This window comes from Amyelois transitella, chromosome 3 (genome assembly GCF_032362555.1).
Source record: "Amyelois transitella isolate CPQ chromosome 3, ilAmyTran1.1, whole genome shotgun sequence".
NCBI lineage: Eukaryota > Metazoa > Arthropoda > Insecta > Lepidoptera > Pyralidae > Amyelois > Amyelois transitella.
The window spans coordinates 9,166,696-9,186,817 of NC_083506.1; the positions used below are offsets into that span (position 1 = coordinate 9,166,696).

Genomic DNA, 20,122 nt, shown 5'->3' on the forward strand with positions numbered 1-20,122 from the left:
TGATAATTTTAAATAAAAAGCAAGTTTAGGAAAATTATATATATTATTTATCTCAAAACTCAATATTGTCATTATCAACAATTAATCACATTTTACTTAACATAAGGGTGTATAAATAATTCACATTTCACTGCACCAGATAAATCATTGAAGGGATGGAGGTACATATTTACAAATGCTATACACACAAGTAGCAGTCATCAGATACCTTTATGCACAACGCAGTTACATGATAAGGATGCGTTCACATAGATGCGAATTTAATGTGTGCAGACATTGATCAATAAGGTTAAGTTCGCAAAGAATGTTCCGCTGTGATTTGTTGATATTATGCTGTTTCGCTTCTGTAAGAACTGCGAGATAACAACTAAAAAATCATCTATTGATTTGATTGCTAATACAGATTTGGGGCAACTCGTGTAATGCATTTGTCGCAATTATAGTTGATATAACACTTGTTGAAAAGGTCCAAACTTATGAACAAGTCGTTTCATTTTTAGTTTTTTATATATTCGGGTCATTAAAATATGCATAAAGGTATAATTACATTGTAAACTTTTGGCGATGGGTACATTAACCTGTAAAGGCTTTGTGATTTCGCACAAAACTTGTAAATTCTTGCAATGTTTTTTTATTTAAAACAATGTAGCTGGTAATTAAAAATCTGGGAGAGGTATTGCGTTATCAATATTTGACCTTAGCTTTTGTACAGTGTGATGATGGTACCTAATAATAAAATAATTTAAATTAATATTCTTTAGCTTGCAGAGCGTATAACATATAAAAATTAATATTTATTGTAACTTTTCGGTTACTGTCTATTAGAAATAAATAATGCAATAAAAGCATATCTGGTTAATTTGTTCGCGAGCTATGTTCTCTTTAACATATTATTCAGTGATAACAACTTAATTCTACCTAATTTTGAACGTGGTTGAGCATTAAGCCTAACTTAAATAAATAATTTCGTTTACAAATCACACACAAAGAAAAATACATTTTCTCGTTTACATAAAAAATGTGATGATATAAAATACCTACTAGCCAAATACAATTACTACTTTAAAAACAAATGTGTGTATGTGCTAAACTATAGTCATTTTGGTGAGTTATAAATATAATAAGGAAAGTTTATGTGGAGGCGGCACAACACTATTGATGTAGTTATTTACATAATATGAGTCTGCCTTGGCTGCCCTGCCCTGGGCTGAAGTAAAATTCATATCAATTCTGGTCACTACTTGCTGACGAGTTTTCTCTCGATTGCTCGCACAATTATAACAACGTTAACATTGTGTATATGTACTGAAAATTAACTATAAATAGGTAAAAATTGACGAGAGACTACTGCCTCAAATATATGAATACGTTGCGATTGGCAAAGATCGATAAATTGGTGGGACTTTACAATACTGCACGCGATATAAAGCTTTAGAAAAATATGCATATTTTGAAGCTGTCGAATCATAATGGCCGCTTTCAAAGTGAACCTTGGCCAATCGCATCAAGGTCATTTCTAAACTACACAAGCACACGTCATACAGAAAATAAAATAAGGACGAGGAACATACGATGGTATAAATAGTACCTCTAATATATCGGCTCGGTAACTATTTGTTCCACTTGCACCCTATACAGGGGACCGATATAAGTGTTCAGTTTTTAAAGACACTACTTTTTAATTTGCTGGGGGCAGCACGGGGCCCTATATAAATGAAAATAAGACATTAAGACAACACTACGACACATCGGCCGTCTAATTAGTACTAATAGGCACAATTATTTTACAAATACATAAATATAGTACTACTAACCCGCCCGGCTACGCTTGGAATGTGTTTAAATAATGGATGTCGTCATCGAACAAAGTTATTTACCATTATTTATTTAGTTTCAAGCGTAAAGAGAACCTGTTACGAAATAATATATAATACAATAAAACAATTATCTTTGGCAAGGCGGGTTTTTCATACATTTTCGTCTTTCTCACATTAAATAACTACGGAAATGTAGTATAGTTAGACTTTTCATTTAATGAACAATAATTCAGCTATTAACTGAGTAGTCATTTTATAATCATGATGATGCCCAACCCAACAAAGTACCGGCAAAGTTAAAAGTTATTTTAATCCACACATCACATACAAACATTAAACTTCCAGTTTTGGAATAACAATATTATATCTCTTCAGCCGCTTTTAGTAAGTGTGTAGTTAGTAACTAGTTCATTAGCATAACTTTCGATTCCTGTATTTTTAACAGTCACCATTAGAGCGGTTTCACACAAGTGTTTTTCCAGCGTAGGCGTTTAATGAACTAAAACGCAGCCGTGATATCGCGTCGTTTTTTCTGCTGCATTTAATCTACTGCAGAGAAAATGCGGCAATGAGCCTGAAACTCTGCCAGATAGTCGTTTGACCTATGATACAATTTTTCTTCTTCAGCTTTTCACCTTCGTTGACAGAATGAACTTTGTCGATGACTCATAAAAAAGGTTCTGCTATCGAACCGTTCATATAACAAACGTCCGTCGGGGAACAGTTTCAGACTCGGCGACAAAGCGACGCTTAGTTTGTGGATTCTTTCATCGAACGTCTACGCCGATGTGGAAGAGCTTTATCGTGGCTTCTACACCAAGTTGTATACTTCAATACAGGTTGCGTATTCATTCGTCGAACGGCCCCCTTTAGTGTTAAGGAGCGTTATCGCAACGTCAACGCTGTGAACACGTACACTAGTATAAATGATTTCACACACATCCATTTAGCGCAGTATGGTAGTCTCGCCCGTGGCTCTGGCGTAGTGCACGACAGTGTGTCATTGCGCGGGCGCGGACACGGACGTGGGGTTGGGCCGGCGGGCCGGCTGGCGGCGCTGCCGGGCCAGGAACGAGTGCCCCGCGGATAGCAGCCCGAATCTGGATGAGAACACATTTGTCATGTGAATTATTTTATTAGAATGCTAATAAGTTTACCTCGGCTATGAACCGCAATAACCCTTGTCTGAGTTATGTACAATAGAAGTAGATGATTATCTGCAAATTCAGGCAACTGGATGCATATTATGTTTGCGTGTACAGGTGCTGCTCGTTGTACCCCACGCGGCCTTCAGAGCTGCTGCTGCCTGTACTGTGTGTATGTGTGAGTACAGTGAGTGTATGTAGCACAGTGACCTGGCGTCCACTGCGTCGCGGTGACAGCGCGCCCCCAGCTGGTACCAGGCGGCGGCCAGCAGGCGCTGCTGCTGCCTGTACTGTGTGTATGTGTGAGTACAGTGAGTGTATGTAGCACAGTGACCTGGCGTCCACTGCGTCGCGGTGACAGCGCGCCCCCAGCTGGTACCAGGCGGCGGCCAGCAGGCGCTGCTGCTGCCTGTACTGTGTGTATGTGTGAGTACAGTGAGTGTATGTAGCACAGTGACCTGGCGTCCACTGCGTCGCGGTGACAGCGCGCCCCCAGCTGGTACCAGGCGGCGGCCAGCAGGCGCTGCTCGTTGTGCCCCACGCGGCCCTCGGAGCTGCTGCCGCTGCCGCTCCATCTGAGACATAAGGCCAATTCAAAATTATCTCATTAATTTAAACTCTCTAGCTTAACAACTAAACCTTTAAACAAGACTTTTGCGACTCTCCATCAAGGGATGTTTGGTTTTTAAAGAAACGCTCATGGAAACTGACGCCATTTCACTGAGCGAATTTCAGTGATTCGCTGTGCAAGAATATATTATTTTTATTTCTGTAATTCCCAACTCGATCATTCTGTTCTATTAATCGGTTTTCGAAGTATTTCTCAAGCCGTTAAACAAACAAGACGATATACTGACTCGTGCCTGTTGTTGTTGGCGGGCGTGATGTCTGCTCGGGAAGCGTTAGCGCTGTTGTTGCCGGCGCGAGAGTAGCCCAGTGTGGTGTCCAGCGATTGTTGACCTGGAATAAATTAAAACTCGTTATAATGATCAGTCTATGGTGACATCTCAAACGTCACCCGCCATCAACCAACCACAGCGAGAAATACGACGAGGTCAGCCAATAGCAACGAAGAGTCTATGGTGACATTTCAAATGTTACACGCCACCAGCCAATCACATGTGGCACCAGTGGATGTGGCACTAAAAAGTACGAAGCTCCACATACAATGCGGAGCCAATCCAGAGATGCGACTATTCGATAAAAACTCGATCTTATTTCAATTACCTACCTGTGGTTCTGGGGTCCAGGCTCTTGATGACCTCCTTGGCCTTCTCCACACACTTCTTGTAGCGGTCCTCCATCGCGATGACGTCAGCCTCCCTCGCCGCTAAAGTTTCTTGAAGTTTGCTAGCGCGTCGCTTTTCCTCCGCTAGGGCCGCTTGCAATTCTTCTACTTGTAACGCTGTGGAAGTTTTTTATTATTATTAGCTCGATTTTCAGTATACAATATTAAGTAGCAACGATTATCGATTTTTTTATATAGATAAATTGACTATACTAATTTGACCACCGACGCTCTCAAAGGTAGATACTTAATATCAAACATGTAAATTATTTTCTTTACTTAACAGCTTTATAATACGAATATACATAGCTCACATTTTCTTTGGTTGTCCTCCATGGCGGAGGCGAGCCTTGGATGTGGGGCTTCGAGTGAAGCCTCGAGTTGCATGATACGCTTATTGGCCTCGCGGTTGATGCTGCGCTGCTTTTCTAATCGCGCCGCGTAATCTTCCAGTAGGGCCTATAAATAAAACAATTTTATTCACAACTTTTTCATCTATGTACCATTGTCATAAGTTACACCGATGTACCTGAACAGAAGTCTTATTTTTGTAAAGCGCGAAAATATTTTGTACATCAGAGGCCATTTAAACCCACGAACGGAACTGACTGATGGTAAAACTATAACATTAAACATCTCGGAATCTTAGCTGCAAAACTGAGATTGACTTCATTTACTCAAACGTGTCATCTTAAATCACGTTGGGCTTTTAAACCAAAGAGCTATTTTTCCAAATATAATTAAATTGGTAGAGCAAAAATACAGTTTGCCCAAATACTAAACTGTATCTTTCATCACGAAGTTTTCTGCCGACTTTAAAACTCGACATCTTAGTAATTTAGATAAATAAACAAAAGATAAATTGCTTGGAAAGATTTGGTATTTTTTATTTAAAAAATGTAGATGTAGGTACCTGTACCGAAGCCTGGTCCGCCTGCGCGCCCTGGTTCTGTCGTAACAATTTGTTTTCGTGTTCGAGGCGGACCAACTGCTCTTTTACATCATTCGGCAACAACTCTCTGGATACGTTCCCTTCATTAGCTCCTGAAATAGCTTACGAATTTATATTAAAAGACCAACATCAGACAGATCCAAAATACGTTTTTTAATGACAGATAATTATCAAGCTCTAAAAAACGAAATTATAATAAGTCGCGGTAATATATAATTTAAGCGGTAATTAGAAATTTTTGAAATAAGGCTTTAAAGAACTTCTCTTACACGCAATTAAAGTGAGGAGAAAGAATATATTGTTCCCCTCTCTCTAATACTTAAAGTCTAAAAGTTAAAGCTATTTTAAGTATAAAACGAACAAAATATCTTCAGGATGATACATTTTATATTATGGCAAACCACCGTTATCTTTATGCGCTGTAATTTTATCGTGAATTTTGTCAGTGCGTTATGTTATTTTTAAAAAAAATTGTATTATTAAAGCAGCAACATTACCAGTTGTTATCGTCGAACAGCGAAGTTCATCCACTGTCTCCCGCAGTGTGTCTCGCTCTTGCAGCAGAGTGTCCCGCTCTCGCTGCGCGGACGCAATGCGACTGCTCAGTTTCTTGTTTTCTATCTCCAGTTTGTCGGCCTTCGTTATTTCTGCGTCCAATTTCTCATTTAAATCCGTCACCTGAAAATTATTTTCATGTTGATTTCATAAAATGATACCTACCTATTGGTCCATGTCAACCTGTGTTAGGTTCCCTTGTGTAGGTTGCGGAAGACAGGCGGGTGTCGCTTTGTGTAAAAAAATCGTGATGATCCCCGCAGAAGCGACCCAGACTTTTCTCTAGTCGAGGTGAATAAGTACCGGAACTAACACCAGGAGAATGAGCTTACAAGCTTCAAATATTTAAACCCTATAACTGTCCAAGTAGTAAGTAGAACTAAACCGCTTTGTCATATGAATACCAGTGCTATGAATATACCGCATATATATTAGCGTTCCAGTGTTACCTGCTTCTTGTAAATGTCGAGCTGCGCGCGCAGCGTGTGCGCGCGCGCGGCGGCCTGCTCGTGCTCGATGGCGCGCTGCACGTGCTCCGTGTTCGCGCGCTCCAGCAGCTTCACCTGTCGCCAATGTGATGCTTTTAGCATTAAGTCCGTTTTTTGTAAAGATATTTTAAGTAATGAATACAATATTCTATACCCTTGCGTTAGTTTCAATTTTTTATTGAATTTAACATCCAGTACACAAAATGTTTCAATAACTTTTCTTTTTGTCAATTTTGATAATCCTCGATGTATATCGACAGTATTACCACTGTAATAGTCGCCTCGGCCAAAAAACTCGAACGCAAACTTAATAAAATAACGACCTTTTCACAAGCGCATTAAACTTAAAATCCGAAAACAAAATCTTCTGCTATCTCGCTCATAATAACAGACATTTCAGTTCGTGGATTCAAATGGCGCGCTACTAAATGGCATGTCTAGGATCTACTTAATAACTATTAGACGTTAAGTTACTTAGACTTACTTATTAATGAAATAAATGAGATAATAGAAGTAATAATACTGTAACTGTTTATGACATCACCTGTCTTCGGAGGTCGACGTGTTCCTCCATCCGCTTCTTGTAGGAGGCGACCGTGGCCTCGAGCGCGGCCGCCTTGGCTGCAGTCTCTCGTAACGCGTCCACTTCATCTTTTAGCACCACGTTCTCTGACGCCGCTATCTGAAAATTTATATTATAACATCCGAGATAAAATAGAGCTACGTTACGTGCCCGTTTAATACGTGTAGTATTTATAAATAACATCAATTAGCTTCAATATTCAATGTTACTTCACTATTATTTTCCTCACAGTATGTGCAATGTGCTCGTATATCATCTCCGACGATAAATCTCACCTGCAGCTCTTCGTTCCTCAGTTTCAGCAGCGCCAATTCCCTTTCCAGCGCGTCGGCCCGCGCCCGCTGGTCGTCTCTTTGCAACTCCACTTTGTCCAACTCTTCCTTCAGGGCGTCCAGTTGTCCGCGCATGTTGCTGTAACGTAATGTACCTGGAATTCACACCGTAACATTTATTGAAGGTAACATTTAATGCGAATTAAAAAACAAAATCTCCCTCATAACTGTGCAATACTGTGCATATAAAACTTCGAAAAATAAAACTATTTATGTCGAATATGATTTGATAAAATGTTTTTCAGTTAAATAAAGCCTCGGTGTGACAAATACAATGGGAAGCTCAACTTATACAGGTGCGTTAAATTACAAATGAAATTCTAAAAAAAGAAAACGAAACTGTCAAAGAATTGTCAACATCAAGACATATGGCAGACATCCGAAATTGTCGTGATACTCTACATTAACTTCAACTTATATGCAGCAACTAGTTTCATAACATCCATACCAGCATGCGCAGGTCCCAGCGAGCCGCCCGCGTCATCCAAATCTTGGTCCTCTACGTTCTCGTTGGCCGCATGCGCCGCTGTCAGCCGAGCCACCTCGCTCAGAAGAGTCATCTTCTCTTCTTGTAATACTTTTACCTGTTAAAAAATATAAAAAATACTATTAACGCAACTGATAAATGATGGCGCAGCAATGCTGCTTCTTTATAACAGTTCAAGATGAGTCAATCAGATCAATTCTAAATTTCGATAATCAATTTTGAAATAGTTCTAACTTTGGGAAACATTAATATTACTCTACCCATATAAGCATTGTGCGACTATACATACTGCTACAACGCGGCTGCCAACGGAACATTATCTAAAACAAAATATTGATATAGCCTTGCCTATTGTGATGTTCATCTGTCGACGTAGAACAAATTACCAGTACAGCTAAGACCTGCACATTTGGTCAATAATTTGAAGATAGATGGAGTATCATCTCTAAGAATTTGGCAACTAGTATGGGGTTCAAATAAATATCGCAGCTGAAAATAGGCGTTCGAATTTGTGAAATTTTTCGTCGCACTCGAAATCAGCAACGTTAGTGAAAAGTGTCACAATAAGACCAGTTATTTAAATGGAATGGTACATAACCATAATGGTGTATCAAATTTGTTTGCGTGTTGAATTGCTGAAAACGATAAATTTCGCCACTGAACTGTTAAGTATTAATACGCTGCGTTAAAATAATTGGTATCAAGGTTTGTATTTATTGTGTACGCAATATTATTAAAAAAAATTATTAAAACTTGGATAAAAATCTTCGCGTTACAATTAATGAAAGGCAATAGTCAGAGAACATTGTTTACTAATACGCGAGAGTTATTATCGCATGCTTTATAAAGCTACCTTTACTGAGAGGCGTCATAACCATAATCTTCAAATGACCCATAAGATGTAGAGCATAACTGATGCTTAACGTGCATGACCACAGCTCGAGATAAATTCCAGTACTTAGTGATTATTATTTCTGTAAATTGGAAACAATTCACAACCATGACAGATATATATTTATTTAGATTATAATTAGGACACATATCGGATTTCTATATTCTGATATCGGTTTAGATTCAAATATTGAAAGGTTGGTAGCACATCGCCTAAAAGAAAAATCCTTAGTATATGAGCCTTTCCCTTCATTGACTTTTATGATCTGCACGGGAAGAGATTAGAATAGATGTATTTTCAAAATAGTATAGTATAGATAAAAGGTATCCACTTATTGACGTCACATAAATGTAATCATATCTACTACCGCTTCCAAAGCGCATGTGTAGAAGAAGCGGCTGTCACATATACATAGAAGCAATGTATGTACTAATGCGAAATGAAATAATCTAAGTACACGTACAATATATTAAATACTATTTACTCGCGAGGTACAAAACGAAAATAAAAAGTGATCTAATAACAATGTATTGTAGTGATCGGTGTATAGGCCGCGAAAGAAATAACAAGGTTGATCTATAATGATAACAATCTAAAAGGCCCCCCAGTTAACTTGACATTGATACATATGACTATGGACTGTGCCTGTCATTCATGTTGTGCCACATAATAGATTCGCATCCTCTTGGCGTTAGTCCCGGTTACGCTCGCAACTATTCGAAGAGGAGCCCGGCGAATAATAGATTAAATCTATTTACATATTAGAGCAACAACTTGCTTTAAAACATGACAGCGTCGGCATTCGAACAGTTTAATAGTATATAATAATATACATAGGTACCAAAAAAAATATACATAGGTAAAAATGGACTAAATATAATTTAAGTACTTGATTATTTACTTAATAAATAAATATATACATAGAATCACGTTTGAATCCCTAACGGAGAAGACAGAGCCAACAGTAGAATAAAACATTCAGCTATTTCACAAATAGTGACAAAAACCATGAAATCTTGTTTTAGGTTTATTGCTAACTTTGTACAATACATAATAGACTAGCGATTGTAAAGGTGATCATTTTATCAAAATCAGTTTAAAGATATTTATTGATCCATAAAGAATATATAAATTCACTCACTCACAAATATTGCTTGAAACAATTAACTTAAAACATTCAAAGTAAGAACATAATCAAACATTATAACTCACACAAAATATTAAATTCAATAATTATAACATACCTTAGTATCAAGTTCATGGCATTTCTGCGCGAGCGCTTCTTTCATATCATCCGAATGGTCACCGCCGCCTTCCAAGGCTATACTCCCTCGATTCACACCCAAAGTCAATGTCTCCAATTCCTTTAAACAAAATATTTTATCACACAACCAAAACTAACGCACTTCAAACTACAACTAACTCAAAACATAAATCGTTATACAAGGTTATTAAAATATATATGTGTATTTCTGTTTAAAACGGCAAGTAACGAGCATGCAACTTCGAAAGTGAAGTTAAGTAAGACTGAATGCTTCATTTTTGCAATGAGCATTTGTAACGTCGCGCCCATACGTGTAGCCATTATGAGCGGTGCATGAAAACGCTGTCGACTGAACTAAATTATATATTACACAATTAATTAGTGACGGATGGTCGATTGGAGATTAAAGATTTATGATATAGTTTGGAAAAAGTTTCTTCGTGTGCATGTTAATACCAAGATATGCAGGTAAAAAAATATAATGGAAAATTGTAATGTTATCTTTTTTAACCACTACTCAGCTGATGGAGTTGCAGAGCCAAAAAAAATTATTTGACACAAATAACTAAAGATCTATTCTGACTTTTTACAACTTTCGGGGCAAGAAAAGAGGCTTTGATTCACGAAAGTAAGCTATTCTTCCGACAACCAGAGAAAAAAATCACCTGCATTTACTGGGGATGCATCGAATGGTGATTTCGCCGAATAGGTACCTAATATCCGGTCGTATCCCTGGCCGAATATTCGGCGAGATAAACACGCGTTACCCGCAGCGGCATGTCGAGGAACGGACGCGATCACGTGGCGGGAGGAGTTTGTTTCATTTGCTAGTAAATCGTGTCACAACATGCATAATTTAGCCTTTAATTAGACTATAATTACTGATTTTGTGGTTTCTTTAATAAATACTTATAGTTTCGGATACTTTTGACCTGACCCTTTACCAGGACATCCTTAATTTGATCAAGATACTGCCGATAAGATACCGGATACTTGAAAATATGGCCGAATAGGCTAAATACCGAATAATTGACGAATATTCGTTGTATCTCTAGCTATGTATTGATAAACAATTATTTTTATCTAAGTCATATACTTGAAATCGAACTCTGTGTATTGAATAGCATCTCCATATGAGGAATACCACGAAAGAGATATGAATACTAATCAGATACCTATAACTTACTTGTATCGCCTGCATAATGGAACGCTGACACGACAGCTCCATTTCCATAATGCGAGTTATGTACTCTTCTTTTTTGTTGCAATTTACTGCACAACCTGTATATCAAACATAAAACATGGATATACACAATTATCATCAATCTACAATCTAAAGATATTAACAGAAGCGATCATATTTAACCTTGGTATACAAAATCTTAAATCCAAGACTTAACTTATAAAGAGGAAAGATTTTTGTTTGTTATCACGAATGTAAAAGCAACTAAACCGATTTTTATTTTATTTAGCAAAGAGACTGATAAATTTTTACAAGTAAAATAGACTACTTTTCGTCTGGGAATTCCCACGGGAGAACAAAAGCTAATTTTATTAACCTATGCATTTATTAAGAATCGCTATTAAGAAAATAATGCAAAACATTTTAAATATCCCATTCAAATTCTTTTTCTAAATTAAGTTTGTGAACATAAAAATATTCATGTTTTTTCCTCTACAGCTTGAAGTCATTGCAATTATATCTGAGTGCATCCAATTACTCTCGAATATGTTTAATGTTTAGGCTATATGGTACAAGTGAAAGTGCTTCATTAATAAAAGAAACAAGCAAAGTAATTTCATAAAATGTAAGTAGTATACAATGTTAATTTGGAATTAATTAAGAATGATGGTTGTATGTAAACTGGCATTTGTTCACAGGACTGCATATGTAAGTTTTACTAATAATGACAATATGAATTTCTAATTAAAATTGCCAGTGGACACATTCTCTAATATTTTATTTATAAAAAAAGATCAATGAAAAATTACTCATATCCCCTACATACAAGGAAGATTTTTAAAATTAGTTTTAATACTTATATTATGATCTTATGGTAGCCAATCAGAAACAAAAACCCACAGAAATTGCCTTTGGAAATTTAGCTATAATTAAATGTACCTAACAATAGATGTAGGTATTCTTAAAAGAGCTTGGCTAGCTAAGCTTCATACTTACTCAATACAAGCTGTAGCAGTCTGCCAAGGTCTGTTTGATCACCTGTTTCTGCTATATTCACCACATCAGGCCTAGGAAACTCATGCAGACTTAAATTTAAAATATCCTGATGATAATCTAAAACAAAAATAAATGTATATAATTTTATTAGGTGCATACATCACATATTAAGAATAGAATTTATGATCAAATTAATATTGACATGGAACAACAGACAATCCATGGATATAAACTTGGAATTCTTTTTGCAAGCAATGAGCTAGCAACCTGTCACTATTTTAAATCTCAATTCCATCATATAGCCGTTTAACTGTACAGGTCCTTTCAGTCTTCTCAAGATTGTTGGCTCTGTCTTTCCCGCAAGTTGTATAGCTGTGACTAATGTTTGTATAAAATGTATATGTATATAAGCATCATAATGAATGTAATATTTTAATAACCTCATCAAGAGAAGGAAATGGAGGAAAATGATCATGTGATTCAGTTTTAACAGCAATACCAATTTTGCCATAAAACTTGTAAAATAAAGTTAAGCAAAAAAGGAACCATTGTCACATCTTCTTGCTCATATTATATTTTTATTTAGGTTTTTACAATACACAAATAACATACACATACTGTAATTGAAAGAAATAAACCAGAATAAACATAGCTTACCTACTACACCCTCCAATATTTTCTTCAGGTTACTAACTTTTAATCTCCAATTATGGCCTACATCTGTTTTTATTTTAGAATTCCATGCTGATGTGAAATATTCAGGGGCAATCTGAGAGATTGCCTCCGCAATTGCCACTCCATCAGATAATTCTGAAAAAAATTAATTAATACACATTTCATTAAAATTAGCTAAATTCATCATGTTATTCCAAAAATTTTAAATTTTATTATAAACTTAATTAATCTTGATGATAGTGCAATAGCAATGCCCCAATATTTTAATTGCCTATTTCAACTCTCACTTGAATAGGTTACATTCTTAAAGCACTTTACCACAACCAAAAAGGTTATCCACAAAGCAGTATCTAATTTAATAATAACCGTCAACAGTGGAGAATATCTTACTGTATTAAGAAACACAATAGGCGAATGAAATCCTCAATGATGTCTCAATCAAATAAAAACAAGAGCTCTATGACGAAATTATCCACTTAGTGGTCGACATTTGATACAGATGTGACCAAGTAACCTCATATTTTAAATTATTAATTTAAATACCAACTGAAGTAGTAATGATCAAACGAGACCCACACTGCTTACCTGATGGATTTCCATGTTTTGCATTAAGATTTAGAGTTTTCAACCACTTGATGAGATTGTCGCATAAAACGGAACCATTTGCTTCCATTCTTGAAAATTTCAATAAACTTTTCCACGATAATAGATGCAAGACTACTTATTGATGATACAAGAACACTATTATTTCGGATATAACATATTTTTTTGAGCGCAATTATATATAAAAATAGAGTAAATACTACAGAAAACAATTTGTATCTTTGGATTTTTAGAATGACGTTTGAATGACGTATTACATTCACAATTATAGTTGACAACGTCAAGCTTGACAACTGACAGTGTGACAAAAATAAAGCAAAGCTATCTTCGTGTACGGTTTTGTAAAAAGAACATTCCTTTTTGAAGTCGGTTAAAATGTAAATCTCGGTGCACAGAGTACTTTGTATTCATCCTCAGTGGGCTGGTGAGTGGAAACATAGTCGCAACTGTATTATATTTCAACGTAAATATTTATACAAGTGCGAGTCTGACTCTCGCACGAAGAGTATCCGTATTAACAAAAATTCGATTAATTCACATGTATTCTGTCTTTTGCTTCATGTAAAAATCGGACCTTGAACCAAAGATTAACTTACCCAACCCAAGATCATAGTCATAAGGCGCACCCCGGCTCCTTACCAAATTTGAGAATGTACATAACTGGAACTAACGTCAGAATTTTAACGACTTAAAGTCACCTTTCTCTTAATATCTTTAACACCCTACTTATTTTTATATGCTAACCGAAACAGCCCGAAAGGCTGTTTGGTGTTAATATTTTTGCCTTTATTTTGGGCAAAAAATTAAGAGTGAATGCTTAAACGTATGATTAAAATTTTAATTTCATCATATCACGGACTATAGTTGGGACTGGGATTGTTATCATAGGTAGAATAAAAACAGATTTATTAAAAGATTTTATTAGATACCCTAAACTTAAAATCTCTCTTGATCATCAAACACGGCACTGGGTAGATTACAGCCTACATATTTATCTTCTTTTACAGCTCGTTGGATAACATTCCGCCACAATTGATCCCTACTTAGAAGATGTGGGTCACAGAATAACAAAACTGCTACTTGAGCTCTTGTTAAAGCTACATTTAACCTTTTAGGGTTCTTCACAAAACCCAATACATGCTTATGATCTTCAGCAAGGTGAGAAGCAGATGCCCGCACAGTTGATATAAGTATAATTGGCCTCTCTTGTCCTTGGAACTCTTCAACAGTCCCAATCTTTGGTTGTGGTAGACCCATAGCTTCAAACAGCAGTCTTAAATGTCTTATCTGGAAATAAATAAAAATATTGCACAAATACTATGTGTTTTCAACTGTTTACACAACCATAGTTGGTCACAGTTAAATAATGTTAGACATTTAAATATTAACAAAAAGTGCTGTGGTGTCCAGTACTTTAGAATAGAAACACTCCATATGTTTCCCATGGATGTCGTAAAAGACGACTAAGGAATACGCTTATAAACTTGGGAATCCTTGGGTAAGCGATGGGTTAGCAACCTGTCACTATTTGAATCACAATTCCATCATGAAACCATACAGCTGAATGTGGCCTTTGTTATTTCGAAACTGTTAACTCTGTCTTCCCCGCAAGGGATACAGACGTATTTACGTATCTATAAATCACAAAAGTAAATAAATTAGGATTAAATTCAAACAATAAATATTCACGTTTGTTCAATTACCTGAGCTATATAAGGTGTTATTATGCCAATGTCATCAGCATTGATTTTGTTCTTAAACAATTTACATGTGGTAAGTGCCACCATTGATGCTTCATGTGGATTATACCAGGAAGGACTGTCTTCTGCTCTGTAATTCTCGCCCCTAATACCATGCACATAGATACCTCCAGTATTTGCGTTTGGTAGATCTAGAATTTCTGAAATATCATTTTGAAGCTTCTTTAACCATGGCTGGTTTTGATCAATCTTAGCAACGAGAGTTGAATCGTAAAACAATTCACTAGGCAATGATAAAACTGTCTCCAATGACCTGTAATTGTCATTTAATTTTGTGACCAGTCGATAATCGTAGCCATCGGCGTATGCAGCATAATCCTTTTGGTAAGGATAGGTGTCAAGCAATCGTGAAAGATAAGACTCATCCATGCCGTAATTTTGACAATATTTTGACATTATCACTGGTCCCAGTTGCATAGGATCACCAGCAAGAATAACTTGCCCATTATCTTTATCTAGAAACGTCAGTGGTATCATTATTTCTGGCTCAGTGGCCTGACCTGCTTCATCAATGATAATGTGACTGAAGTGACCCTTAGGCAAACCCATCTGCGCTAGAGCGCCGAGACAGTTACAAGTGCCGATCGTAACCCGATGTCTTCCTATATACGAAGATTGACAGTTGAGATTTATCCCATCTTTCACTACATGTTTTGGTTTCGAAGAATCTTTCGCTGCGATGTCCATTGTTGCACAAAATGGTTTAATTATGTCTGGAATGTTATCTGAATCTACCAAATAACTGGCTATCAGTCTTATTATGGAATTGGGAACTACATCCCTATATTTAATAAGTCTTTCCATCAATAAATTTGCAGCACTATTAGATGGAGTTGCTACTAAAATTCGGCTGTCTGGCATTAGAGTTAGTATTTGTAAAATAGTCTCTACAACTGTAATAGTTTTACCCGTACCAGGGGGCCCAAATATACAATATGGTAGTGGGCGACATTCTCCAATTAAAATGTTAGTAATAGCAGATTTTTGGCCTGAATTTATACTATTGTTAAACCATTTAATGTTTTGCATATGTTCAGATGGTACTTGATGACTGCGAGATGTAAGTCGACGTGGGAAAAGAATATCGGGCCCCAAATTAGATATAGCTAGATTTACTGCTTGATGTGCTCTTCTATACATAGTCCGGGTGAAGTGAAATTCTATTGAAACATCACTCCCAGAGTATGTCTCATGAAAATGTCGGTTAAACTGAATAAGAACCATATCATTTTTGATAGCATGAATGAACCCTTCGTATTGTGGGGCACTGTCACTCCAGATATCTTTAACGATCACTCGATCACCTTTTATAAGTGAAGGTCTCCTCTCTGCCAGACCTTTTATTTCAAGACAAAGATATTCCTGGCATCGTATCAAGAAGGCTTTGGGCGTATCATATGCCCTCATACTTATATTTGCCTGTATTTCTTCCATATATAACAATGTATGCCATTTGTCAATATAGTTATTAATATTTAAATCTTGAATTAGGCATGGTAAATAAGTCTCAATTCTATCCAAAATATTATGAAAGTCAGATCCATATATTGTTTGTTCTGAATCACCTAGCACAGCTGACCACACTTTGTCTGGTATAGGAAACATGCCAAGTTTGACTGGTATAAAGGCTGGTGGCTTCACGGGCCTCACACCTGGTATTATTGTCATAGTTCCATTATTTCTTATCTTCCGCATAATTCCTATTTTTTCACTTTCCGACTTGTAAAGTATATCATTTCTAATGCCATTTGAATTAGTTTTATCGACAATGTTCATGTCAATAAATCGTTTAATTTGAAACCCTTTGAATGAAAGTACCAAACATTCTGTGGTACTTCCTAAAAATTTTGGTTTACAAGTTACATTGAGAGAAAATGTATCCTGTGGAAAAATCTTTCTAGGCCGACTTAAGAACGGCTCGATGTCAACTTGCGAATCACGTTTTCTACTAAGCATAATCCATTTATTCAAAATGTGAGTGTCATTGCTTTTATTTGTAATATTTATTTGGAGGACAGCTGTTTGTTGGATACTAACATTATCAAATTTTATTGATTTTGTCACTTCTAAATTTTTTTCACTTTCTACACTGCTAGTTTCCTCATAGTCATCACCGACTGTAGTATTTTCATTAACAGGAGCTCCATTATCAAGAATAACCACTTTTATAGCCCTCCATGTACACGTTCCTTGGATACTTTCAATGGCTTCAACAATAACCTGAAATTATCATATAGACTGAAATTACAACTTTTAAAATGCATAAAATTGAATGTGCTTAATTTTTTGCTTAATGGTGTAAAAATATACATTTTTTTTTTGTATTGTAATCGGATACCAAATCTGTGACCCTAACAGGCCAATGTCAATCTGAATTAAAGAAATTCTACCTTGGAGGTATCATATACATTATCGATCCCCCATAGGTATCCTTTATGTGGCAATTTCATTTAAGTAGGGTCATCAGTCAGTTACAATTTTATAATGGTATGGATCACAGACCTTAGTACCAACTGTTGGCGTAACACCATTTTGTAAAGATTGTTTGTCGAAGTAAATCTGACGATCACAGCTGCCGTATTCACCAAACCAATTTGATATAGTTGCAGTCTTAATTTTAGTTCTCAATGGTTTGAATGATGTAACTTGCAATACCTGAAAAAAATACAGATTCAAAGAGCCGGTAGATGAATGGTATATAAAACTTGTTTACCTCTGCAGCCAAAGAACAAGGGGCAAAGGACTAGGTAGCCCAAACAAAATAAAATTTATTCAGAAAATAGGCCATTGCAAGCACATTTTCACGTCATTTTACATTTCAATCAATCAAATTTCAATTATTTCTGATATATAAGTTTATTTCAAAAAGCTACAAGCTCAAACTTACTAAGCACTGAACCCTCCCGAGGCTAGAGAACAGAACAGAACACTCTTCAATAGCACACAGAATCCCTTTAAAGATCAGAATCAAACCCTCCTCAAAAGGGTCATACTCCCTAAAAGGTTGCTGATACTTCGCCCTAAAAAATCTATCACTGAAGAAACTAAACTTTTCCAGCATTGGTCTTTTCTTTGTCAAAAGAAAATTATTTATAAGCCATTGAATATTATGCTTCATGCATTTCTCTACTAATTGCAACTAACCTGAGCAGCTGAAATGTCAGTTGGATGATTTTCATCATACTGCACTTTGCATTTTAACTCTAACCAGTCCCCTTTCACTGGCACAATAGTCCCTTCCACATTGTCCAGGTTGAATTTCAATCTGTCATATTCATTGCCTTTTATTATAACAAACCGATCTTCCCTGTCATCCACTTCTCCTACCAGTGTGTGTTCTATAACTTGAAAACTATCTCCTTCTTTTTCAAACTCTTTTTCATCCTCCCAGCATATGCCCTGGTTTTCCAGGATCCTTACAACTATTATAGAGTCATTAGAATCTTTATAGGCAAGATACAAAACTTTGTCTTTCACTTTCAAATTGATGCAGCAAGTTGAAAGGTCGTAATAAAGAATACCATCTATTAGGATATACCGATCTTCTTCAATGACTGTTACTATACCTGAAAATAGTATGAATATTAACTTAAATCACAATCAAACTTCAAAATAAACTAATCAATTGTTGTTAATTAAATATTAATCTAAAAATAATGGAAATAACTACAGATACAATAGGTATATACCTATATACTCAGGTATGTTATGTTTAGCCCCAAAAATTAAAAAAATAAATTATTTTTACTTCACTTGCCTGTCTTTTTAAAACATACAGAGCCTCTTGGTATTTCAGGTTGTACTGGTTCCAATTCATAACTGGTTGGTTCTGTCACTTCTAAATCTAGCAGCTCTTCAGCAAGAAAGTTTTCTTTATCATCGTCATCATCATCCACATTTTTAGAAAACCAGTTACTAAAGAATGATAAAAAATATGAAATCATTTTGACACATTTACTGGAGAAATCCCTTATCAAACTCAAACTTCCATTCAGTAGATTTCAAATAGTCAAGTTCTTTTCTTAGAAACTGAATTCTCTTTTGGTGCACCTCTTTTTGAGCACTCTTCAAGGACTGCTCAATGCTGTGGCCAAGTTCCACATGATTCAATGATTGATCAAAATTTTGAATTCTACTTTGATTTGTGCTCTGTAAAAATAAATTATCAATAATTAATGTGAAAGTTTAAAGCAGTTAAAAAAAATTGTTGGTACAAGAAAACTGGCAAATATTTATAAGAAACAACTTTCATTACCTGTGGTGTTTCAGGTTCTGAGACAGACTGCGAAATATTGCTTGAGGTAGACATTACCCTGTAAAAAAAAACAAGTTTAAAGATTTATTAGAACTACAAAGAAGTTTATCCACATATTAGTTATTTCAAAGAGAAGAGAATTATCCTTTTTCCAAAAAAATATTTAAGTGAAATGAATCTTTTTTTCTCTTCTGAACCCAAACTGAGTAGGTTAGTTAATAATGTTATATTAATAAAGTAGACAAAATATGACTATTACAATTTCTAAATTATACTAATAACTTAATTAAAACAAAGTATTTTTTTTACTAAAAACAATATTATTTAAGTTTGGACGACAAGAAAGCTCCTCGCGCGAGAGTTCACCCGTTGCCTCTCTCTGCCATTTGCTATTTGTTTATTTTATTAATAATGTTCGTACTACGTACTAATACTAGTACTAATCACAAAGCTTATTACCTGCAAACAGATGGTACCTGCAAATTATACAAGGGCAGGTAAGGTATTTACCTACTGAACTAAGATTATAAAATACAATGAAACAGTTAATCACAGATGAATAAAATGTAATAATAAAATATACATATTTTCATGGTTACGATACGAACGTTACAAATGACTTTGCAAATGACATAACTGAATGAAATGACTGCATGACATTGACTTTAGTTTGCGCTTGTAATTTTGGCAAACTGGCGCTTTTTTGGCTACTAAAAGCGCTTTCTCGGAGACAGTTGCCAATGAGGCCGACCGGTCAAAGATAATCATAGATGGCGCTCTTATAGCTTGTTCTGTTGTTATAAGTTGATTGTCATACTATTCTGACGATTATGAGTGTTTTCGTGCA

The 20,122-nt window shown here is 35.9% G+C and overlaps 2 protein-coding genes across 4 annotated transcripts; both read right to left on the minus strand.

The window, feature by feature from the left end:
* Positions 1-51: 51 nt before the first annotated feature.
* On the minus strand, positions 52-13,511 carry LOC106140144 (protein hook). Its single transcript, XM_013341690.2, has 16 exons — positions 13,243-13,511; positions 12,640-12,792; positions 11,983-12,099; positions 10,990-11,084; positions 9,784-9,903; positions 7,609-7,744; positions 7,104-7,255; positions 6,790-6,927; positions 6,207-6,320; positions 5,700-5,880; positions 5,164-5,294; positions 4,565-4,709; positions 4,194-4,367; positions 3,820-3,922; positions 3,421-3,537; positions 52-2,917 (listed from the first exon to the last, which is right to left on the minus strand). The coding sequence occupies exons 1-16, from the start codon at positions 13,328-13,330 to the stop codon at positions 2,818-2,820; spliced, it is 2,064 nt and encodes a 687-aa protein (XP_013197144.2). The 5' UTR covers positions 13,331-13,511; the 3' UTR covers positions 52-2,817.
* A 655-nt stretch (positions 13,512-14,166) lies between these two features.
* Positions 14,167-19,902, minus strand: LOC106140172 (probable RNA helicase armi). 3 transcript variants are annotated; one of them, XM_013341730.2, is made up of 7 exons: positions 19,735-19,902; positions 19,276-19,333; positions 18,778-19,169; positions 18,165-18,586; positions 17,523-17,675; positions 14,964-17,240; positions 14,167-14,547 (listed from the first exon to the last, which is right to left on the minus strand). In XM_013341730.2, exons 3-7 carry the CDS (start codon positions 18,962-18,964, stop codon positions 14,197-14,199), a joined length of 3,390 nt encoding a protein of 1,129 aa, XP_013197184.2. In that variant the 5' UTR covers positions 18,965-19,169; positions 19,276-19,333; positions 19,735-19,902; the 3' UTR covers positions 14,167-14,196. The 3 variants fall into 3 exon arrangements, with proteins under 3 accessions (XP_013197184.2, XP_060806311.1, XP_060806307.1); XM_060950328.1 differs by having other exon boundaries at positions 19,786-19,892; XM_060950324.1 differs by having other exon boundaries at positions 19,752-19,889.
* Between the last annotated feature and the right edge of the window lie 220 nt (positions 19,903-20,122).

Bases quoted from the DNA above. Each gene is read 5' to 3' on its own strand.
- LOC106140172 (XM_013341730.2), bottom strand. From the start codon at position 18,964: ATGATTTCATATTTTTTATCATTCTTTAGTAACTGGTTTTCTAAAAAT. The intron at 18,587-18,777 runs GCAAGTGAAGTA...TACTATTTTCAG, and splicing joins TGTATGTTTTAAAAAGACAG to GTATAGTAACAGTCATTGAA. The intron at 17,241-17,522 runs GTCTGTGATCCA...TGATAATTTCAG, and splicing joins CGCCAACAGTTGGTACTAAG to GTTATTGTTGAAGCCATTGA.
- LOC106140144 (XM_013341690.2), bottom strand. From the start codon at position 13,330: ATGGAAGCAAATGGTTCCGTTTTATGCGACAATCTCATCAAGTGGTTG. The intron at 12,100-12,639 runs GTAAGCTATGTT...TTTTTGTTTTAG, and splicing joins AATATTGGAGGGTGTAGTAG to ATTATCATCAGGATATTTTA. The intron at 6,928-7,103 runs GTGAGATTTATC...ATAAATTTTCAG, and splicing joins TGAGGAACGAAGAGCTGCAG to ATAGCGGCGTCAGAGAACGT.